This window comes from Macaca fascicularis, chromosome 8, assembly GCF_037993035.2.
Source record: "Macaca fascicularis isolate 582-1 chromosome 8, T2T-MFA8v1.1".
NCBI classification, from domain to species: domain Eukaryota; kingdom Metazoa; phylum Chordata; class Mammalia; order Primates; family Cercopithecidae; genus Macaca; species Macaca fascicularis.
In genome coordinates, this window is record NC_088382.1 from 8,645,052 (window position 1) to 8,666,770 (window position 21,719).

Sequence of the window (21,719 nt, forward strand, 5' to 3'; positions counted from 1 at the left end):
CCCGGCCAGCTCCCTTCAGTAAAGATTTATACAGTTGTTTTTGCTTTTTGTTTTTTTGAGACGGGGTCTCACTCTGTCGCCCAAGCTGGAGTGCAGTGACGCAAATCTTGGCTGACTGCAGCCTTCACCTCCTGGGCTCAGGTGATCCTCCCACCTCAGCTTCCTGAGTAGCTGGGAATAGACACATGTCACCATGACCAGCTAATTTTTTTTTTTTTTTTTTGTATTTTTAGTAGAGACTGGGTTTTGCCATGTTTTCCAGTCTGGTCTTGAGCTCCTGGGCTCAAGCGATCTGCCCGCCTCGGCCTCCCAAACTGCTAGGATTACAGGCGTGAGCACCACATCTGGCCCATTTTTTTTTTTTTTTTCCTTACAGGATTAGAAGTCGACTTTCAGAAAACTCTTCAACCTTGTAAACTTGATTTTCTACAATAATATGCCTCTAGGATTAAAACAAGATGGAAACAAAGAAGTATGTGTGGACTGCAGTTAAAAGTTTTCAACACAACATAGTTTAGGAGAGTTGACATTTACAAAGAGCAGGAGGCCCGTTCAGTGCCTTCTAGGCATTGGGAACGGCGGTCTGTGGGCGACCCTAACGTGTGCGGTGTCCTGAGACGTGATCGTGGTGCTCACGCTTTTACCGAGGGCCTCCCGCGAGTACCAGAGGCTCTTCTCCTGCAGTCGGCCAGCCAGGCAGCAGCTGCTGGAGAAGGAACAAACAGTAAAAGACAGATGTACACGGTGTTATTATGGCAGAGAGGTTAAAACCAGGCTCACTTTGTTCTCTCACTTTGTTCTTACAGTTTTAAAAAAACTAATAACGAAGTCCTTAAATATGTATTGCGTTTCAGGATTTTCAAGTAGTTGTGGCTGTGTCTGTCTCTCTCTCGCTCCCGTTCGGGTGCTCCCTGCGAAGAGAGCTCAGAGAGGCCACCTTTCCTTGTTGAGGTGACAGGGCCTGGAGAGGTGTGAACCCTGAGGTGGGGGGTTGACTGACTGGGGGGAGGCTGGGTCAGCGTGGGGATCCACCCCCACTCCACGTTCCTGTAGGGAATCCACAGTTCTAAGTCTTTGTGATATGGGTAAAATGAACCTGGAAGAGGTGTTATTTTTTCAGAAGTAAGTGCCATGCTATTTTTTCCTCATACTTCTCCGTGTTTAAGCAGCATTGAAAGATAAGGCACTAGTAGCATGTTGGTTTGGAAACAATCTTGTTGATTATTTTAAGTTGAATCTGATATTAAGGTTGTCTGGTAACAGAAGTTTTCCTTTAACAATATGGAACTCTGTTGAATCTGTTGCCCCATTGGCTGAGCCGTCTGAAGTCAGTGCAGTGGCACCTGAAGAGTCGGCTTCCCCTTGGAGGAAGCCGCTGGATTGGCAAGAGGCACCGTCCTTGATTGAGGGAGTGAGGCGCCTTTGCAGGGACCCCACTGCGGTTCTCTCCTGCCCCTGCAGCTCTCTTCTGCCCCCTGCTGGCTGGCCAAGCAGATACGCGACAGTGTGCTCAGCGTGAATGTTCACGGGGTAGGCCGAGGCTTTGGTTCCAGAAACATTGACTTCAGAAATGGCCGGCAGCGTGTGTTGAGCATGGCAAGAAAGACTTACGTGTGTCTTAAACCTCTTGAACAAAGCAAGTTGATGTTTCAAATGTATCTCGAAGGCTAACGACTTTGCTATGGTCAATATTCAGGAGAAAATAGGGTTTGATGAAATAGATAGGAGTGGCAAGTGAGGTGCTTGTGCCCCGTATGACTAAGCGATGTCCTGGCCGTTCCACACCACGGCCTCTGAGCAGCCAGCGTGCAGATACTGGATCAATTTAGATGGGACTCCTGGAGCTGTCAGCCGCCCGGGAGAAGCACGAGGAGTTCTGTGTGCCCATGATCATGGTTCCCGCTACTGTGTCCAACAACGTGCCGGGTTCCGATTTCAGCATCGGGGCAGACACAGACCTGAACACTATAACCGACGTAAGTCCGTGTGCGCCCCGCCAGGTGGCGCTGGCTGACTCTAACCTGTGGGCCCCCGCCCTTTTTATCTACCGAGCGCTAGAAACAGCCTTTTACAAATATCCTGAATGAGAGCTTCTCGTTATTTCGCCGCCCTCCCCCCCCCCCCCCCCACGAAAAGTAGGATTTTAGACTCTGAACATTTTTGATCTCACTCCCAAAAAGTTTTATCGCCTCTTCTTCTGTGTGGCCACCGGCGGGGACGTAGCGTGGCCAAGACCCCGGGAGTGCCCGTGAGTACCTACAGCGCTGAGGAGGGCTGGGCTGCAGTCTCCTGTGATTGCACCAGCATTAAAATCTGCTTTTTAAAAATTATTATTAATGCTGAGCCTAAATTTTCTTTGAGCCTCCAATACCCATTATGATGAACCCCTGCCTTGATGCTGAGGGTAGAAATTGAACTGAATATTTTGTAATTGTAGTCATTGTCCTGAACGCACCATTGCATTTGTTTTCTCTTTGGTCTTGGCTGTTGACCTCATTTTCCCCTTTGTAAAGTTGGGATGTTAAATTACATCTAAGGCAATATTGGGGCTAATTTTTTTGCCAAAGGACAATAATAAAACATAGAAATATATTCTTCTGTTTTTTGTTTTGTTTTGCTTTGTTTTCTTTGTTTTACTTTTCTTTGTGAGACAAGGTCTTACTCTGTCACCCAGGCTTGAGTGCAGTGGTGTGATCTCGGCTCACTGCAGCCTCGACCTCCTGGGCTCAGGTGATCCTCCCACCTCAGCCTCTCGAGTACCTGGGACCGCAGGCACGTGCCGCCATTTCCGGCTACAAGAAATACACGCCTACCCCACGTTTGTGTGTCACACTTGGTGATTCACGTGGGAGTCTGAAGATCCGTACCTAATGCAGGAAGTATTTCATTTTTTAAAAATTTGATGTCTAAAATTTTTCACTAATTCTCAAGTTTTAATTTTTCTTGTGCGACTTAGTTCTCACGAATATTTTTCAAAGTTTTCTATTTTGTTTTTGTTTTTTGTAAACCCTTGGCATGAAACTTATTTCTAGCACTGGTAAATAAAAAAACAAGCTTTTAACATACAGCTCATATGGTAAGTAATGCTTAGCAGTCGTTTCTTGCTTTTCTGAGCGTCTTAAACTTTCTTCACTTCCTTTGTGAAGGAAACCTGTCCAGGTTTTCCCGTGTTCACTGGCTTTGCGGGCAACGTTCACCTTATTTTTGGCAGTCAGTAATCTCTGACCTAGATGTTGCTTCTGCTCTGCTCTGCTGGTGATGGGCGTCACGGCTTTGCTGCTGCAGGGCTGGCCTGGCTCTGGGCTTACCTTCGTGCTGGGAATGTGAACATGAGTGTGTTTCACAGAGAGGATTCCAGCATGGCTTTCACTGCTCTTTCACCTGCTTCAGCTGGATTTTTGGGTCTGTGAAAGTTGGGTGTGGGTGTGCAATGGGAGGGATTGAAGCTTCTTTTTTCCCTAATTGTTACCTAATTGGAACGTACCCAGAGGGAATGGGTGGAGAATTTGAGAGCAGTCACTGCAGTTAGATGAGCATCTGAAGATGTGGGACAAAGCTGGTGTTGATCACCCTGTGACTTTTTTATTTTCAAGTTTCCACACAAAGCATAGATCCTTGTGGTGTGTGATGTACACTTTCAGGCATGAAGAAAATCTCTCTTTAATTCCAGGGTCCTCCGCTATAAATAACTTTTTTTTTTTCAGATTGTAAATATGTAACAAACGTGTAGGGTCAAAATTTGAAAACCAAAATACGTGAGCCAAACACCCCGCAAATGATCAGTTCCACCCGCTTTGACTTCCCTTGGAGGGACTGTGTGATTTATTATGCGATTGTTTTAAATTCAATTTTTCATTCATTCCAGTTTCTCAAAGCTAGGTTAAACAATTTCATTTTCTTTTTTCTTTTTTTTTTTTCTTGACAGGGCCTCTGTTTCCCGGGCTGGAGTGCAGTGGTGCAATCACGATTGACTGCAGCCTCGACCTCGCAGGCTTAGGCGATCCTCCCACCTCAGCTTCCTGAGTAGCTGGGACTACACGTTCTTGCCACCGTGCGTGGCTAATTTTTTGTATTTCTACAGAGATGAGGTCTCCCTGTGTTGCCCAGGCTGGTCTCAAACTTCTGGGCTCAAGCAGTCCCCCCGTCTTGGCCTCTCAAAGCCACAGGGGTTATAGGGATGAGCCACCGTGCTGGGCCTTAAGTTAACGGATTACAATAGAGAAAGAACTGGAGTGTGTAGTTAGTTGAGCCTCCCGTTGGCCAGGCACAGCCACCTTGGTAAGTGTTTGTGTGTGTCCTCATTGCCCTTCTGATCCCGAGCTCCGAGGAATGAGGCTGTCTTGGGAGTGCCGTGGTTCTAGCCTCATGATGGGTGAGTGACGCCGGCTGATCGAGGTCACCCTGGCGAATGCTGCAGCTGCTCGGGAGCCGGGGCAGGGACGAGAAAGCCGCTGAGGATCCGTCTGTGGACCCCTGAAGGGAGAGGGGTCGAGATGTGAACATGGCAGCTGTTTTCTCCAGAGCCCTGTTTACTGATGGCCAAACAGGGTGAATCCTGAGAAGGTTTGGATTTGGGTCTGAACTGGGCTCGCCTGGCTGTAGAACACAGGAGCTGGTGGCGAACTCAGGAAATGAGGGCGTGAGGCGACTTGATGTGGATGGCTCCGGGTCCCTCCAGCCACTGTCCTGAAGCCGTCGGAGCCTGAGGATGTGTGGGAGTGAGCGTCTCTTTCCTGTCTGGCCAACACCCTCTGTGACCCGTGACTCATGGCCCGGCCCTGGGCAGCATTTATGTTTGAGGTCTGTGGATGGCTCCAGTTGTTCAGTAAATTTGGTGATTCTCATTGGGGTGATTGTGCCCCAGGGAATGTTTGCGCCATCCAGGGAGGTTTCTGGTTAGAACTGGGAGAAGGGATGCTCCCAGCACCTGGGACTGCGGACAAGGGACGCTGCGAAAAGTTCCTCCAAGCACAGGGCGGGCTCCATAGCAGGAGTCTGGCTCAGGATGTGGCCCTGTTGTGGTTCAGAAGCCCTGGGCGGATCTGATGTGGTGAAGTCGTCATCGTCACTTGTGATTTCCTTCTTGCCAGCATTGATGCTTAGCGGACGCCACAGCCCCTCAGAATCTATGCGGCGCTGGTGAGTGGGTCTTTCTGGCAAAACAGAATGAATGAAATACCTCAGAGCAGGTGTTACACATTCTCAGGATATGGCTGCAGGGAGTTTCGGTTTGACTCCTTTCACTCCTTAGTGCTGGCTGGTGCATTACTCTGTCCTGGAAGCTTGATCAGGTCACATCAGAAACAGTAGGTGCGTGCCACGCTGCTGTCACGTTTCGCGAAGGTGGCGGTGACTACAGCCTTGTGAGTAATTCCTTGTCATAGTGGCCCTACTAAGGACCCAGGGGCCCGGCTGTGTTTGGTCTTGAGAGCTTTATGCTTTTCTGGGCAGGGTCTCTCCCCATCTTGAAGTCTTCCCTCCCCTTTTTTGGAGACTGAAGGAAGGAAAAGAGGAGCAACAGGGAAGAGGGGAGAGAGGATTTGCAGCAATGTGGCCATTCCCACAGATTTCAAGGCGGAGTTACGGAGCCGAGACACCCCCACCTGCCCTCTTGTGTGCCTCAGGCCCCTCCTGGCCCCAGGTCACCCACACCCTCTGGCTTCCAGCGAGAGCTTCTTGGAGAAGCAGCCAGCTCCCCGCGGCCAGTCTTGGTTAGTCCTGGGCTAGAGTATTCCACAGTAAAGGAGTGACATCACCTGTCTGAAGAGCATAAGGAGCTCCCCACGTGGTGGTGCTGACAGGGCCACATCCTGGGCACCAGGCCAGCCAATATCCCCAGATGAGTGTTTCTGGCTTGGAAGCAGGCTGGCATTTGGATTGAAGTCCTGCAAAAACTGCCATGGCCAGAGCCTGCAAGGCAGAGCCTGTACAGAGCAGCCCAAGAGCTGGGCATGTGCTGGGTCTGGGTGGACGTGGAGGACGTGCCATGGGGCACGGGGGCCCCTGCTCACAGCTCACCTTGTGGTCACCCAGCACTGACCCACCCATCTTACCCTGCTACCCACCATGCTGTGAACTCACCTGCCACGCATCTGCACCCACTGTCCGAAGCCCTTGGCCCACACGGGCTCCTGGCCTTGGGATGCTTTGGGTTGCACCAGGGCTGCAGAGCCTGGCTCTCTCACTGTCCAACTCTCCTGGGGAGATGTGGGCCCCGCCTTGCATCCCAACAGTAGCATTTCTGCAGCAGATGTGGGGATATTCACAGTAAGAGGGACACGTCCAAGCCATAAATAGTTGATTTTGCCACCAAGTGGATGACAAAAACACCTTCTGTGTGGGGCCGCTTGGAGCTGGGAACAGTGGGCGTGCGGACCTGTCCTGCTGTTACCTTGGTTAACACCCTGAGGTGGAGCCTGAAAAAGCCCGGTGTACACGGGCTCAAGAACCGCTCCCCTTTCTGACAACAGAGCCCATTTCCCAGTGGAACCTCAGAGCAGCAACTCAGGTTCTTGCTCGCCTGTGTGGCTTTGCGTGTGACTTCCCGCCGGAGAGCAGAGATGTGGCGTGGGGCTGAGTGTGGCCCACCGGTAATCCAGCTGCCCGCCTCCTTCCCTGCCTGCGCGTGGAGGCTGCCTCTGCACGATGAAGGCGGTCACTTAGTGTGGTCCTTACAGCTGTGTGCCCCATCCCACTGATCGTGGACTGCCTACAGAAAGCTACAGGACTGGCTTTGCCTTCAAACGTCCTGACCGCCCTGGCCTCCCTTACCTCCCTTACCCACGATGAGATGCCGAGAGCTGAGCTGTCCCGCTCGTGACTAACTTGCCGCTGCCTGCAAGCTGCTCTGTTGCCGGCCTCACACCCGCCCTGCTGTGCTGCCTGCAGGCCTCCCCTTTCATGAGGACCTGGGCTGTGCCCAGGCAGTCCCCTGTGTTGCTAAGGCCTGTCCTGCTCCCACATGGCCTCCAGAGCTCCCCTTGGTCCCCTGACCCACATGAACCAGCTTCCCCTGATGACTCAGGTCCCTGCTGTCCCTTCCTGGACCTCAGTGGAGGCCCTGGGGCTGGCAGGTGAGCACCCAGCACCCCCGCTAACCGCTTGGCCCTGCTGCTTCAGGCTTACAAGAGCACGTGCGACATGGCTGAGGCGCGAGGCCACCACCGGGAGCTTTGCATCCCCCTGTGTGTGGTGCCGGCCACGATTAACAACAATGTCCCAGGCACAGAAATAAGCCTGGACACCGACACTGTCCTGACTGCTATTGTCCAGGTAAGAGAACCCGGTTTCCTCCCATTGCTTTCTTTATTTTAGCAATTTGTTTCTTCTGTGCTAAGAATGAGCCAGATTTATTATTACTCTTCCCCCCCACCCCCACCCTTTGTTAGCTTGGCTTTATGTCGGTCACACTGGCCAGAACAGGGTAAATTTTTTAGCTTCTCTGCCTTAGGGAGAACCTGTCTTTATTGATTAAAAGCGAGATGATATATCCAGTCCTTGGGGTCGTGTTTCTATCCCACCTAGACTAGGGGAGTTTTGAGCACCATTTCTCTGGAGCCGGCCTCTCCCGCCTGCGTTGAGTAGCGAGGCTGCAGGGCCAGCTGTGGGAGCCTGCAGGAAGGGGTTTGAGTGCCTGGTACGTACGAGTTCTGGGACAGAGGCGTGCCCACTGGGGGCCGCTGCCTGGAACCACAGCCTTCCTGGTGAGACGAGAGGTTCTTTAGAGAGCCGAGATCATGCCCTCCTGGGCAGGCAGTTTCACCAACATGTGCTTTGGGAGGAGGGGATTCTGCCAGTCATGGGCGTGGTGCTGACACCCGCATGGTGGCCCCTCCAGTCCCTGATAAGCTGACCCACCTCTATGGTCATGAGCTGGACATGAGGACCTGTGGGATTCCACAGGCCTTTGCTGCAGAGAGGGTCCTCACTCGGCTGCAGACAGGACAGTGGCCACCTTGGCATGTGGGGTCATGTCAGTGGATTGGCCGCCGGGTGTCTCCTGGAGAGCAGCCGCTGGCCTTTAGCTTAGATGTTCATGTGAAAACCAGCTCCGGAGTTTGCGGTGAAAACTCCCAGCCCTGTTGGAGACTCCTTAGTTCAGCTTGGCACAGAACCTTGGAAAACAGCAGTTCTGTTCCGGGTTCTTCCTTCAGAACTGAGTTCCAGTGCAGGGAAGGGAGCGGAGGGGTGGTGAGGTCAGCTGCAGCCTCCTGTGCCTCCCACTCGAGTTGAGGGCCAGCTCTCTCCTGGGCTTCTCCCTGTCGCCTTCCCTGGTGCTGTGCTGGCCTGGCAGAGGCTGGCCCTGGCTCATTCCCTGGACTTTCTTGGGCCCCCGTGCTTGACCCCTGTTCACTGAATGCCATTAGGGTCCAGCCATCGCTGGCTTCGCTCTCCTTTAGCACCTTGTAGATGTCCACACATGCTTCCACCCTCGCACCCGGCACGCAGCGCAGCACTACCCCAGCCAGCGGCTGTGCTTTGCTGCAGGTCCCTTGCTGTAGCAGGGATGGGAGCCCCAACCCCTGCCCCGTCTGGCCACCGACTTCAGCAGAGGCTCGGCTGCTGTGAAGGATACCAGTCATGGGAAAACTGGCCTCCCTGCAGATTCACAGAGCAAGGTGGTTCTCACAGAGAAGTCAGTGGCTTTTTTCTACCTTAACACTGTAGCAAACGCCACCTTATCTTTCACCACCAATTGATATTTCTTAACACCCATGGAGCAAAGTGCTGGTGATGTTTGAACTGTAGTCTGGGGCTCTCGCTCCCATGGGACTCCTTGGGGAATTTCCTAGCAGGATCGTGTGTGCGCCCTTGCAGGGGGTTGTGTCTGCTGGGCACATCCCATTGTGTGGCAAGAATGGCTGAGGTCACAGGCTCTGCCTGACGAGTGCCACTCACAACTGCTGTCCACGCAGGGCCACGCTTGGGATTGGCCGCCTTCTTGTCAGTGCTACTTTGACTAATTGCCTGAGGCACGGCCGGAGTGACTTGCTATTTTTAGAAGCTAATTCAGGCTTCAGATGCCATCTAGGTAATGAGGAGAGAGTTCAGGAAAGCTGTATCTAAGCTCCAGCAAAGGCAGACTCTTCCGTCCCAGCTGTCACTGCATTTACACTCAGAGGAGCACATGGTTGGGGGCATGGCTCAGCTGTCAGGGCTCCACTGTTCCACACACCCACAGCTGCAGCCTGGCGGGACCAGAACTCAGACACGTTTGGGCACAAATCAGCCTCTTGGGAGAGCTGCTTTGCCTGCAGAATTCTTTTGCCATTAAGCAGCTGTCATTCTTTGAATGAGTGACAGTAATTCCCCACCTCAGGGTGGGCTGTGGGGGAGATTCAGTTGGAAAAATAACCCATGAGGCTTTGTGCCTCTGGGGGTCCTGATGCCCCACCCACATTTTCCTTCCCATGCCCGGGATACTCTAAGACAAAGGGCAAATCTGAAAGCCTTACTGCATCTTAAGTCTTAGATCACAATGAGAGAGAGACCCAGTACAGGTGGAAGAGTGAAACCCTCAGAATTCTGCACTGGCCCTTCAAGAAGGCAGTTACAGGTTCTTTGGACCCTTGACGGGTTTCTGTCCTCTGTCCTTCCTAAGCACAAAGACGGGAATTCTTCCCATTGCCTGTTTCTCTCCCCATCTCGGCTTCTACACAATGCAAAGTGGCCCTCTAACTAGAGCCCGTGTTCAGTTTTGAATACATCAACCAATTATTTTGGGAGGAAAAGAATCTTCCAGAGAAACGAAGTATAGGTTGGAATGGTTTAATCAAGCCTGTGTTTATTCAACAAAGTGTGCTTTGAAATTTCATTCGAAGTACTCAAGTGAAAATTTCCCGTGGGTGTTAAACTTTAGTGAACAGACTCTCATGTGGCTCCTAGTCTCAAGCCCACACCCCCACTTCATCCTTTTACTCTTGGCTGAGTCCCACGGAGGCCGGTTAGGGAATCCTGCAAGATCAGCCCTTGACCCAAATGGACGGACGGACGGCTGGATAGACGGACAGATGGCTGGCTGGCTGGGGAATACTGTGCTTGTGTCATTCAGAGACAAGCATTCCTTGAGCGCCTTCTGTGGGGGGCTCGGCTGGGTCCTGCTGATGGTGCAGTGGTGTAAGCCCAGCCCACGGTTCCTGCCCTCATGGAATGTGCAGCCTAGTGAGGACTGCAAGTCACATAACCACGAGGTAACTGCAGGGGGAGACACCGGGGTGATTTCTATGAAGAGAGGACATGGGGTGCCCCGAGAGCCCCTGACAGAGGGAACTTTGTGGTCCTAGAAACCAGGTGACGTTTTCCTAAGGAAATGGCATTTCCCTCTGGGTCAGAGCTGAGGAAGGTGCCTGTGTGTGTCCTGTGGCCGCTGTGACCCTGACCACACACCTGGGGCTGGAAAATAATCGTCACTCTCCCACAGCTCTGGAGGGCGGGAGCCATGGGCTGAGGCCAGAGTGTGTGCTCCAGGAGAGTCCCTCGTGGCCCATTCAGGTGTCCAGAGCCCCGGGCCTTGCACGCCTTGTTCCCTGGCACCGCCTCCTCCCATGTGGGTGTGCAGCATCCTACTCCAGGGCCTCTGCACCCCTCATCTGCCGATGCAGGTGGTGGCACTTAGGGCCCACCTGGGTAGTCCTCAGGATTCACCTTTATCACCGCATGAGGGAACATTCCCAGGTTCCAGGCATTAGGACCGGGATTCCTTTGGGGGCTGCTCTCCCGCCCACCACTGTGCCTGAATATGATGCACATAGCGGCCAGCATATGCAGAGGCCCCAGGAGGACCTGGGGTGGCTGGAGCTAGAGCCGGACCTGGTGTCAGAAGTGGGCGGGGCCAGGGATTCCAGAGAAAGGCTTAACGTGTACTTGAAGTGAGCAAAGGGTTTTGAATGAACCAAGAACTGGATCAGATTTATGCTTTTTATATAGATGGGTCTCCAGTCTGTGTGAACAGATTGGAGAGGGCCAGGGTGGGAGCTGAGGCCCAGGCAGAGGCTTTGCAGAGTGCCAGGAGAGGGCGCTGTAGCCCGGACTGAAGTGTGGGTGGGAAGGCGGCAGATGCATTTCTCTGCTGTTTTTCTCCCTGCTGAGCTTGGGTCCTCGTGGAGGGCGGATGGCAGACATTTCACTCTGGGACCTCATGCCTATGATTCCGAAAGACCCCCAGGCGCCTGGGTGTAAGAACCATCATCTGCCTTGGAGTAGAGTTTCTATAAATGTAACATTCACCGATGGATGGAAGACGGCCACAACTCTAAAATCACAGGGAGCTTTTCAGAAGAAAATAGAAGAGCACAGCTGTTCCCATGGACAAAGCTGGCAGGTGACAGCCCCGTAACTTCTCAGCTCACACCTAACGGTGTCCGTGTCTGGTGAAAGCTGCTTCAGCAGGGACAGTCGAAGAGCAGCATGGAGTGAGCTGGCTTGTGGGGTCGTCTTTTCAGTCTCCTCCTATGGGGCCTGGGAGAAGGGAGCGGCAGATGGCCAGGTCCCCACCACAGGTCATCGAGGTCACCTCCAGGTGGCTGGTGGGCGGGGGGGCATGTTCACATCCACTCCGAGGCACATCCCGGCTGCTGCACACCCTTCACCCCTGTGCGATGCTGGGACCGCATGCTGAGGCGCGGTGTGGGGCCTTGCTGCACTCACTGGTAGGGGAGCTCTGGGATGGTGGGTGCACCCTGGCCCTGGGCTGGAGTGACTGATCTCTTCTCTGACCAGACCTGCGACCGCATCAAGCAGTCCGCCAGCGGAACCAAGTGGCGCGTGTTCATCAAGACCATGGGCGGCTACTGTGGCTACCTGGCCAACATGGGGGGGATCGCGGCCGGAGCCGATGCCGCATACATTTTCGAAGAGCCCTTCGACATTGAGGATCTGCAGGTATGTGACGGGGCTGGCCTCAGGGGACCGTCCCCTTGGGATCCTCTCGGTGCTGCGGAGCAAATCATCGTGTCTAGGGTGGTTTGCTTTTCGAGGGGGCATGCAGATGGAGGTGCTACCGAACACGCCACGCTTGATGCCCTTTGCATCGACCAGGTGCCTCTCCCGAGTGTCAGGTGATGGCGGACGTGCCTGGTTGAGGACACCTAGTCTCTTGTGTGAAACACAAGCTTGTTTTTTTGATGTAGTCTGTTGTGTAATGTTTTCTCCCTTCTGTCACAAACGATTTGAGTGCCTCCACTGACAGTCACCACCCACGTCTGCAACTGGCTCTGGAGCTGGCTGCAGCTTCTTTTAAGTCTTGAGGCCTCTGATGCTGCATCTGCCTCTAAACTGACACAGACACGGCCGTGGTTTCTTGGCATCTGTGGCTCTTTTAGGGAAGGGTGTCGCCGACCCCGGGGTCTGCCCCTGCTTCGACGGCACAGCAGAATCCAGGCCTGGACCCTGCAGTGTTCAGTTGCTGAACTCCATGCAGGAGGACAGGCCTTGGCAGATAAAATGCAACTGAACAATTGTCTTTAGTTAGTTATATAAATAAATATGTTATATATTGCTCTGTCACCCAGGCTGGAGTGCAGTGGCGCGATCTTGGCTCACTGCAACCTCCGACTCCCAGGTTCAAGCCATTCTCCTGCCTCAGCCTCCCGAGTAGTTGGGATTACAGGCGCATGCCACCACGCCCACCTAATTTTTGTATTTTTAATAGAGATGGGGTTTCACCATGTTGGTCAGGCTGGTCTTGAACTCCTGACCTCGTGATCTGCCCACCTTGGCCTTCCAAAGTGCTGGGATTATAGGTGTGAGCCATCGTGCCCGGCACCGTTGTCTTTTAAAAAGTTAGGATGTTACTTGTTTCTGAGCCAAATAGATCAAGTAAAAAGGGCCTTGGTGTTGTCACTAATTATGTGACATGTGAATCATGAATTTCTTCACTGTGTCAAAGTGACTACTTGTGGAGTCGTTCACTGCATTGTGATGTTTCTGTCAGCAGTGGGTCCCATAAGATGATAATGGAGCTGCCCCAAACAGGTGTACTGTTTTTTTAATCTTTTATAAAATTTATATATATATATATATATATATATATATATATTTTTTTTTTTTTTTTTTTTTTTCTTTTTGAGACGAAGTCTTGCTCTGTCACCCAGGCTGGAGTGCAGTGGCCGGATCTCAGCTCACTGCAAGCTCTGCCTCCCGGGTTCACGCCATTCTTCTGCCTCAGCCTCCTGAGTAGCTGGGACTATAGGCGCCCGCCATCTCACCCGGCTAGTTTTTTGTATTTTTTAGTAGAGATGGGGTTTTGCTCTTTTCCGCTGAGAGCGCCGAGTAGAACATTGTCATGAAAATAAATACGGGGCAATAGAGCCGTGAATGAGCGCTAGGCCAATCACGGAATTATCGTCTTCAGAGGGACCCTGTTGATTCTGGAAGGCGTTTCTAGTGGCCGCCATGAGGGCTGCTCACCGTGCCCTGTGCTCAGCATTCATCGCTGCAGACGTGCTCTCCCCGCCTGGGGGAGGCTCCCCGAGACCTGAGCCGTGAGAGCTTGCAACCTCCTTGGCCACACTCACCGCCACACTTGGTTGGCACTTCCCGCCCTGCAGGGCCTGGCACACAGTGGGTGCTTAGCATAAGTTTATTGTCTGATTAACAAAATACTCTTTTCCAGTCCACTGTGGAGCACCTGACGGAGAAAATAAAGACCACCATCCATAGGGGCCTTGTGCTCAGGTGAGTGAGAGACCAGGGCTGATCTTACAGTCACTGTCACACCGCGGTTCTTAGGTTCTGGTGACTTTGGGCTGGATGAGTGGTCATTTCTTTGCCGCTGGAGTGCACTACACACTGGGCATATGCAGAAGAGAGTTGTGGTGCGTTGCTCTAAAGACTTTCTTGCATTTAGACAACTAAAACTTTTGCTTTATAGTCTTACTCTATTAGATATCTCGCAATCATTTCTCTAACACCTGATGTTTATGAAGGAAGAAGGAAATACAGTCATCCCTCTTAGCCTCAGGGAATGTGTCCCACGACTCCAGTGGGTACCTGGACCTGGGGATAGTACCCGCCCCCTGTATACATGAGGGGGTGGGTGCTGATAACCATCTGATAACCAAGGCGGCTACTGAGTGACTCAGGGGCAGGAGGCATAGACAGCATGGAGACTTTAGGGCACAGGGATGATTCACGTTCTGGGTGGGACAGCAAGACAGCACAAGATTTCATGACTCCCTGTTAGCCGGGCTTAGGTGAAATCGACATCCTGGGTCGGTTTGTTGTGTCGCATATGTTGTCACTATACAACAAAATAATCTGGAGTATACGCATACTCCCAGTTAGCTGGGAAACTTTTTTTTTTGAGACAGTCTTGCTCTGTTGCCCAGGCTGGAGTGCAGTGCAATCCTGTCTCACTGCAACCTCCACCTTCCAGGTTCAAGAGATTCTCCTGCCTCAGCCTTCCGAGTAGATGGGTGTACAGGCGCCCACTACAACGCCCAACCAATTTTTGTATGTTCAGTAGAGATGGAGTTTCACCACGTTGGCCAGGCTGGTCTCAAACTCCTGACCTCAGGTGATTCGCCCACCTTAGCCTCCCAGCATGCCAGGATTACAGGCGTGATCCCCACCATGCCCAGCCAAAACATCTAAACTTTTAAGTCATGCCAAACAGCAGCAGCTTTAGGCTTCTTTTGTTGGTGAGGTTTGAGTAATGGGGATTTTAAGGGAACTGTCAGCTTTCATGAAAACAGTGACACCCCCATCACTTGGAAATGCTTATTCAAACTAAACACTGCATCAGGTTAAAAACTGGAGCGTCCTAAGATTTAAAATGGATTATCAGACATGTAAGATACTTGACACTCACCCTCAAATCAGAATGACCTGGAATAAGCTGCATGCGGGCACACGCATGTTAAGAGTTGAGCCTGGGACACAGCGGTCCAGGATTCCTAACTCCCACACACTCCTCCTTCACCACCTCCTATTCTTTATACTTTTAAACCAGAGCCCGTGAACTTATTTCAGAGAGCTCATGAATCCCCTGAAATGATGAAATAGTAGGCGTCTGTGTGACTTTGTCAAAGAATCCACAACGGTTATCAGATTCTTAAAGCTGTGACCCATCCCCACCCCAGATGGGTTTACGAAATCTTGATTTAAGATTTTAAAATATTGGAGATGGTTAGTTGACTCGTTCCATTTATTAAAACCCTTCTCTTACTGGGCAGGGGGGAACACTTGATACTTTTGCTTAACAGGCTGAGTTCAGGCTACAGGAATCACAGATTTCGTTTTGTTCTGTTCCAGCTATCCCTAAAGACTTAGAAACAAAAACATGAATTCATTCAAAGTGTTACTGTATAACTCATATTTCATATGACTCTAACCACCAACAGGGTGGGGCACCTTCTCCATTTGATAGAAACTTTGGAACCAAAATCTCTGCCAGAGCTATGGAGTGGATCACTGCAAAACTCAAGGAGGCCCAGGGCAGAGGTAAGGGGTCCGGGGAGGGAGGCCATCTGCCTTGGTGAAAATGCTGTCCTATCGGGGAGAAGTAGGCTGCTGGTTCCTTCTTCAGTTCAGTACCGAGCTGCGTGTGATGTTCTAACTCCTGCTGGTCTCTGAGCATTGCTATTTAACCAATCTTGGATTCCTGGGTGTGCATGACATGTTCTCTTTTATCACTGCTAGATTCAACCTGAAGTTCTTTTGTGCAGGCTTTTTGCTCTGGAAATCCTGAGCATCAGCCCACAGTTTCCCTCACAGTTGAAGTGGGGCCTTCTATTTTTTGGATGTTTGGTAGGACAACCTCCTTGTGACTCCATCCATCAGAACTTCCAGTTTTGAGGAAGATTTGGCTGCTGAATGAATTGTTCGTGTTTGTAGAACTATGCATGTTTTTCCTTAAATCAGTTTTGTAACTTACATATTCTAACAATCTTTAGATAAGCTGAAAAGTTTTAGAAAACATGACACATTACTCTTGTTAATGGTTCCAACGTGGCTGGTCCCTACTCATTCCTGAGTGGTTATTTGTGCCAGCATCTTTCTCACCCCCACCCCCCTCAGCTTTCTTCAGTCATACCAGACGTGTGCTTTTATTAGGGCAAACCATTATCACTGCCAATGTCCGAGTTAGAAGAATGACAGTCTACAAAAAACAGTGATGTGAATAGTTTCAATGGGTTTGTCTTTTTGAAGAACTGACTGATTCTTTCTACATCCATTTTCTCTTGCTAATTTAGCTACGGATGCTTCTCATGCCTCAGTGTGTGTATATGTGAGCATCAATTTCTTATTAGTGTTTTGCCATAATTTAAGGTAATTTCCTTATTCCACTATTTAGTGAAAAATTCTCTCCACTGAGAGAAAAAACAAAAGCTGCTTTCCAGGAAGCCATCAGGGTGATCCCACAAGAGCAGAGCTGTGCAAGCCCAGGCCGGGCGCTGGCCACACTGCACAGCTGTTCTCAGCCTCCCCCAGGCTTCCAGGCCAGGTTCAGCACAGTGCCCAGGAATCTCACCCCGTGATTCTGCTCCCTCAGCTGCCCATGGGACAGGGCAGTGTTAATCTGTTTTTAAACCTTTTATAGGAAAAACATTGACCACCGATGATCCCGTTTGTGTGCTGGGAATCAGCAAAAGAAATGTTATTTTTCAACCTGTGGCAGAGCTGAAGAACCAAATGGATTTTGAGTAAGTCGGGGTCTTATTGCCTTAGCAAACCCAGCCAATGTGAGTACAGGACAGGGGAATGGCCATTACTGTTGCGTTCGGCAACTCATTCAGGGGTTTGAGGAACTAGCTTTTCTGAAGCTCAGTTAAAAAATACTAGGTCTTGGCCAGGCACGGTGGCTCATGCCTAAGATCCCAGCACTTTGGGAGGCCTAGGTGGGTGGATCACTAGGTCAAGAGATTGAGACCAGCCTGGCCCACATGGTGAAACCCCGTCTCTACTAAAAATACAAAAAGTAGCCGGGCGTGGTGGCGCACACCTGGAGTCCCAGCTACTCAGGAAGCTGAGGCAGGAGAAACTGCTTGAACCTGGGAGGCAGAGGTTGCAGTGAGCTGAGATTGCACCACTGCTCTACAGCCTGGTGACAGAGCAACAAACTACCACTAGGTCTTTGGGAAGAATTTTTAGAAATATAAAAACAATGGTTTTGTTTGATCTTGAAATTGGCTTTATCATCTAGTTGATTCAGCCGACCCTACAACCCCCGTGTTTCTGGCAAGACCACTCGCTGTGCTGGCCGTGGCATCTCCCAGCCTCACTGCTGTCCCCCCTTCCCTCCACAGGCACAGGATTCCCAAAGAACGGTGGTGGCTCAAGCTGCGGCCCCTCATGAAGATCCTGGCCAAGTACAAGGCCAGCTACAACGTGTGAGACTCAGGCCGGCTAGAGCACGTGCAGCCCTGGAGCCTCTGATCCAGTCCCACCTGCACGTGCCTGCAACCTGGACTCACCGTGGACCATCTGTTTTTGTAATACTTAAGTTATTGATCAGCACTTTATGCAGGTATTGACATTAAAACCTAATCAGTGAGCACCTGTCACCGCCCGTGTGCCCCACCAGCTCCAGTGCGTGCTGTCTGTGGACTGTCTCATGCTTTCAGATGTGCGTATTAAACATTTGCCTACAATTCCAAGTAGGGTGGCTACTAAGGGTTTTCTCAGCAGTTTTGTGGGCAAAGATTATCAAAATATTTTTATAGGGATCACTGAACTATGCGCAAGTCATAAAAGGAGAACAAAGCTAGTAGTTTACACAGGCCAAGGGGAATGCCATGTTTACTTACTGTTACATATTTGTCACGTGTCAGTTTCCATCCAGAGCAGCAGGCCAGGACCCTGGGCCTGGACCCCAGGCTCCTGCTCTCCTTAGAAAGTAAAAGAGAACACATGAATCTTATCTACTCGGCCTCTTGATTGCAATCCTAGCTGCATGTTAAAACCACCACGGTGGGGGTTTGAAAAATCTGATAGCCAGCTTCTCGTCCAGTCCAAGCCACGGTCCTCACTGGGCCCTAATTTGGAACTCTCCAATGACTCTTGCCAGAGTAGACATGGGTGCTGGGGTGACAGCCCTGCCACCCTCGTGGGCCCCCCTCCTGTAGGGACAGTGTTTCTGCCTCAGTTCTAGACTGCAAGAGACCACAGCTGTACCTCAGAAACGTGGGCGGAGAGCTGTATGGAGGGAGAGGAGACACCAAAAACCAGCTGTTTGGGAAATCGGAGTCCAACGGCCAAGAGCTGGCGTGGAGGCTTTCCTTTCTGGCTCTGTAAAGACGAAGCGAGCACTTACTCACCCCAGCCCATCTGCTTCTTAGGGACTGCTTCCATTCGGCCGCCCTGTTGAACTTCCGTCTGTTAGGAGGATGCTCCCACAGGGCCTCGGTGTGATCAGTTTCATGAATCAGCACAGGCGGAGGTGGGACACCTTTGTGTGCCTTTTCATTCTACTTCTGCTTTTTAATAAAGGCCCTAAATGCTACTTAAAATAATGACTCAAGCAGAGGTTAAGTCAGAGTTGCCCTTTTAGATTCTTAAATATTCTAGAACTAATGAGGTAAAACTAGCCTTTGTCAGTAGAAAGTAAATTCTATGTGGTGCATCTTTGGCACTTTGTGCATAACTATTTCAATGAATGTCTTCCTGGTTGCTCTTAAGACTGACTTGCCAGTCAGTGGCAAAACCTTAAGAATGACATAATGTTCTTGGAAAAAGCAGTAGCATTTCTGACTTTTCATATTCAGCTCTAGAGGCCGATTTTCTCAGGGGCTCCTGCACAGTCGGGTGTGCCAGGGCCACTCATTTGATGATCCAGGATGGGTCCTTGGCGATTTTGGGGTTCTCGGGTCCGAGTATGGCCAGGCCGTGCATGCTCTTCCCAGTGCCGAGAACCCGAGGGGAAGGCAGGTGAGGTCAGCGAGGACTGGCTTCTGCGTCAGTGCCGTTAAGGCCTCCATTCCCAGACACCGTCTCCCCCGCTCCCCACTCACCTATAGCTGACAGTGAAGAGCTGCTCCCTGTGGGCCTGCTTCATCTCATCTGAGAGGCCGTACAAGAAGAGGTCCATTCCTAGAAGACAAACTACAGGCACAGTGGGCTGTGCATTTGTGTCCCGGAGTGAGGCACCCCCTGCGAGGTGGGGAGTAATAGCCACCCCCCTCCCCCCGCCTTGGCTATTAGGAGCCATGGTGGACTCACAGCCTGTTTAGGATATTGTGAGTAGTATCATCTGCCCCTCTGGAAATAATGAACTGAATGGGAAACATCCAGGCCCCGAGACCCACTCAGGAGCAGAAAACGGGGAAGGAGCCTCGAACAGACCCTCGGGAGGGCAGTCAGCAGGAGCCATGGAGGCCACCAGGAGGGAGGAAGGAAGGCAGGCAGGGAGGCCAGAGGTGACGTGGTGGGGAGAGGAGACGTGGCCAGAGGCAACGTGGCCAGGGAAGGAGATACAGCTGGAAGGAAGTGACAAGAGGGGTCTCCAGGCCTCAGACTGTGCCTGATGTATGGATGACATTTTAACTAAGATGTTATATCTAAAGTAGCAATTTAGAACCATTGTGTACATTTAAAGCACGGTACAAATATAGCACATTTCCCAAACCAAAGAACAGTGCGTTGAAGGAAGAAATAGCAGCTCACCAATAAAATAAAAGTGAGTCAAGAAAAAATTCATTTAAGATCAGAAATAGATCCTACAGCTCTTCTAGTCCAATCCCCACCCTAACATGAATGGGGGGAAAAGGGAAGTAGATTCTAGTCAGTCAGAATTAAAGGCAAAACTGATCCACTTTACTTTCTACTTGACAGAAAACAAGCAGCTCATCAAGGAATCCCTACGAACAGTAGCTTTAGGAGTCCCCAAAATGCAAAATTCACCTTCAAATTAAATCAACTGCTAAGTGTGTATAAAGTTATTGTTTTCATTATTGTCCTCCTCATTCCCAGGGCCTTTTTTAGAGCTTGTTTCCCCCTAATTGCCTCCAACACACCCAGGAAATTTAAACCCCACAAGTAAACCGTGTCTCGATTAACACACAGCGTCCTTTAGGAGCAGACAGTCCGTTGCTCTAAGACGTTCTTGTCACCTAAGCACTGAGTACAGCCTGAGAACGCACAACATGCACACACACGAACTCGGACAAACAGGTGAGATGTGGCACATGAGGAAGACGAGAAAAATGCACTTCACTGACACCCCAGATCCATGAAGAAGTGACACACGCAGCCTGCTCGGGTGCCAGTGACTCCTCGAAAACAGCCAAGGGCAGCATTTGGAGAAGCAGCACCGCAGGCCAGGAGGGTCTGGGGACTTCAGAGGGGAGGGGTGCCCCCGACCAGGTGCTGGGGGCTTCAGGAGGGAGGGGCGCCCCAATCAGGTGCCGGGGCTTCAGACGGGAAGGTGCCCTGACCAGGTCCTGGGGGTGGCAGGACAAGCCCTGGGTCCCCTCGTCACTTTTCACTCCCTACTCCCGAATCTCGCCCTGAAGTTGCAGCAAGTCCAGGTATTCATTTACCCATAAAATTAAGTATCTGTGAGTAACACAAGTCACTAATCCACAGATATCTGAGTCCACAGATATCTCCCAGAGATGCCACCATCCATTCTGGTAGAAGAGCAGCCCAGGGGCCCACGCTGCTAGGAAGGGAGACTGTCTCCAGCCTGACGCTGCAGAATTCTCAACACAAAGTCTACCTTCTGGAACCATGCATCTCCTACAGAAGCAACTAACGGCATACAGGGTTTTTAAAAATCTGTTTTTTCTTAAGACAGTCTCACTCTGTCACCCAGGCTGGAGTGCAGTGGCACAATCTCAGCTCATTGCAACCTCTGCCTCTGGAGTTCAAGTGATTCTCCTGCCTCGGCCTCCCGAGTAGCTGGGATTACAGGTGCCTGTCACCAGGCCCGGCTCACTTTTTGTATTTTCAGTAGAGACAGGATTTCACCCTGTTGGCCAGGCTGGTCTCGAATGCCTGACCTCATGTGATCCACACGCCTCGACCTCCCAAACTGCTGGGAATACAGGCATGAGCCACGGTGCTTGGCCCATATAGCTGTTTAAATTTGACTAAAACTAAATGCAATTAGAAGTTCAGTTTCTCATTTGCACTTCAAGCATTCAGTTACCCACAGGCGGCCACGGACCAGAGGCTGGTGGAGATGTCACACTCCACACTGCAGAAGGATCTACGGACGAAGTGGCTCTAAGATCATCTCGACATCTTTATATCGAAGCTACTGAAGTTTTACTCTGCTTATCATAGACATCAGCATTCTCTCATTTAAAAATGTCAGTGCTATTGCAATGATCAGATCAGTGACTTCCCAGCACCTCTTCTCTTCCTGTACAGATAACTGCAGAGCATCTGCACTCTGCCTCCACACTAAGGGACAGCAGAAGCCTCCGTGTAAAATCGGGGAGAAAAAAAAAAATGAATCCCTAGTCCCTCTCTCCCTACAATTTTGTGAAGCATCTCTTAATATTCAGAATAACTGCCGGAGTTACAATAAACAAACATCCCTTGACCAGGAAGCAACAGGGAAGCAAGAAAAGGAATATGCGAGGACCCTCCATTCCCTCTGGGACCCCAGGCCCAGCCAGGACTGAGAAGGGCAGCACAGCCCGGCAGACCTGCACACCTGATGCAAACCATGCACATGGCTTCCCTGGGAAGCCCTCACTGGCCGCTGTGGCTCTGGTAGAGGGAGCTCCCTGAACCCCAACACCCACAGTCAGTTTCCTCCTTGCAGGTCTCAG

General features: G+C 51.1%; 2 protein-coding genes and 1 long non-coding RNA gene across 9 annotated transcripts in view; 2 read left to right on the plus strand and 1 right to left on the minus strand.

The window, feature by feature from the left end:
• Positions 1 to 19,873, plus strand: part of LOC135964604 (ATP-dependent 6-phosphofructokinase, platelet type-like) — a 45,345-nt gene extending 25,472 nt beyond the window's left edge. The window contains exons 2-8 of one of the 6 annotated variants that reach the window (XR_012416886.1): positions 3,926 to 7,272; positions 11,157 to 11,320; positions 11,719 to 11,880; positions 13,613 to 13,674; positions 15,342 to 15,441; positions 16,541 to 16,643; positions 17,247 to 17,504. Coding sequence is in view for 3 of the 6 variants with exons in the window: in XM_065518756.1 (XP_065374828.1) it covers positions 7,141 to 7,272; positions 11,719 to 11,880; positions 15,342 to 15,441; positions 16,541 to 16,643; positions 17,247 to 17,334 (585 nt within the window). In the remaining 3 variants the exon portion in view is untranslated. Of the gene's footprint in view, positions 1 to 3,925; positions 7,273 to 11,156; positions 11,321 to 11,718; positions 11,881 to 13,612; positions 13,675 to 15,341; positions 15,442 to 16,540; positions 16,644 to 17,246 lie in introns of those variants that run through there. The other 5 variants (XR_010577107.1, XM_073999943.1, XR_012416887.1 and 2 more) reach the window with 5 other exon arrangements.
• The window catches only part of DEFB108B (defensin beta 108B), an 875,574-nt gene that overhangs the window by 620,114 nt on the left and 233,741 nt on the right, over positions 1 to 21,719 (plus strand). The window lies entirely within an intron of this gene.
• Positions 13,704 to 20,791, minus strand: LOC135964605 (uncharacterized). 2 transcript variants are annotated; one of them, XR_012416888.1, is made up of 3 exons: positions 18,115 to 20,791; positions 17,748 to 17,828; positions 13,704 to 13,788 (listed from the first exon to the last, which is right to left on the minus strand). It is a non-coding gene; the product is annotated as an uncharacterized lncRNA (long non-coding RNA). The 2 variants fall into 2 exon arrangements; XR_012416889.1 differs by lacking the exon at positions 13,704 to 13,788 and having other exon boundaries at positions 17,719 to 17,828; positions 18,115 to 18,228; positions 18,951 to 20,375.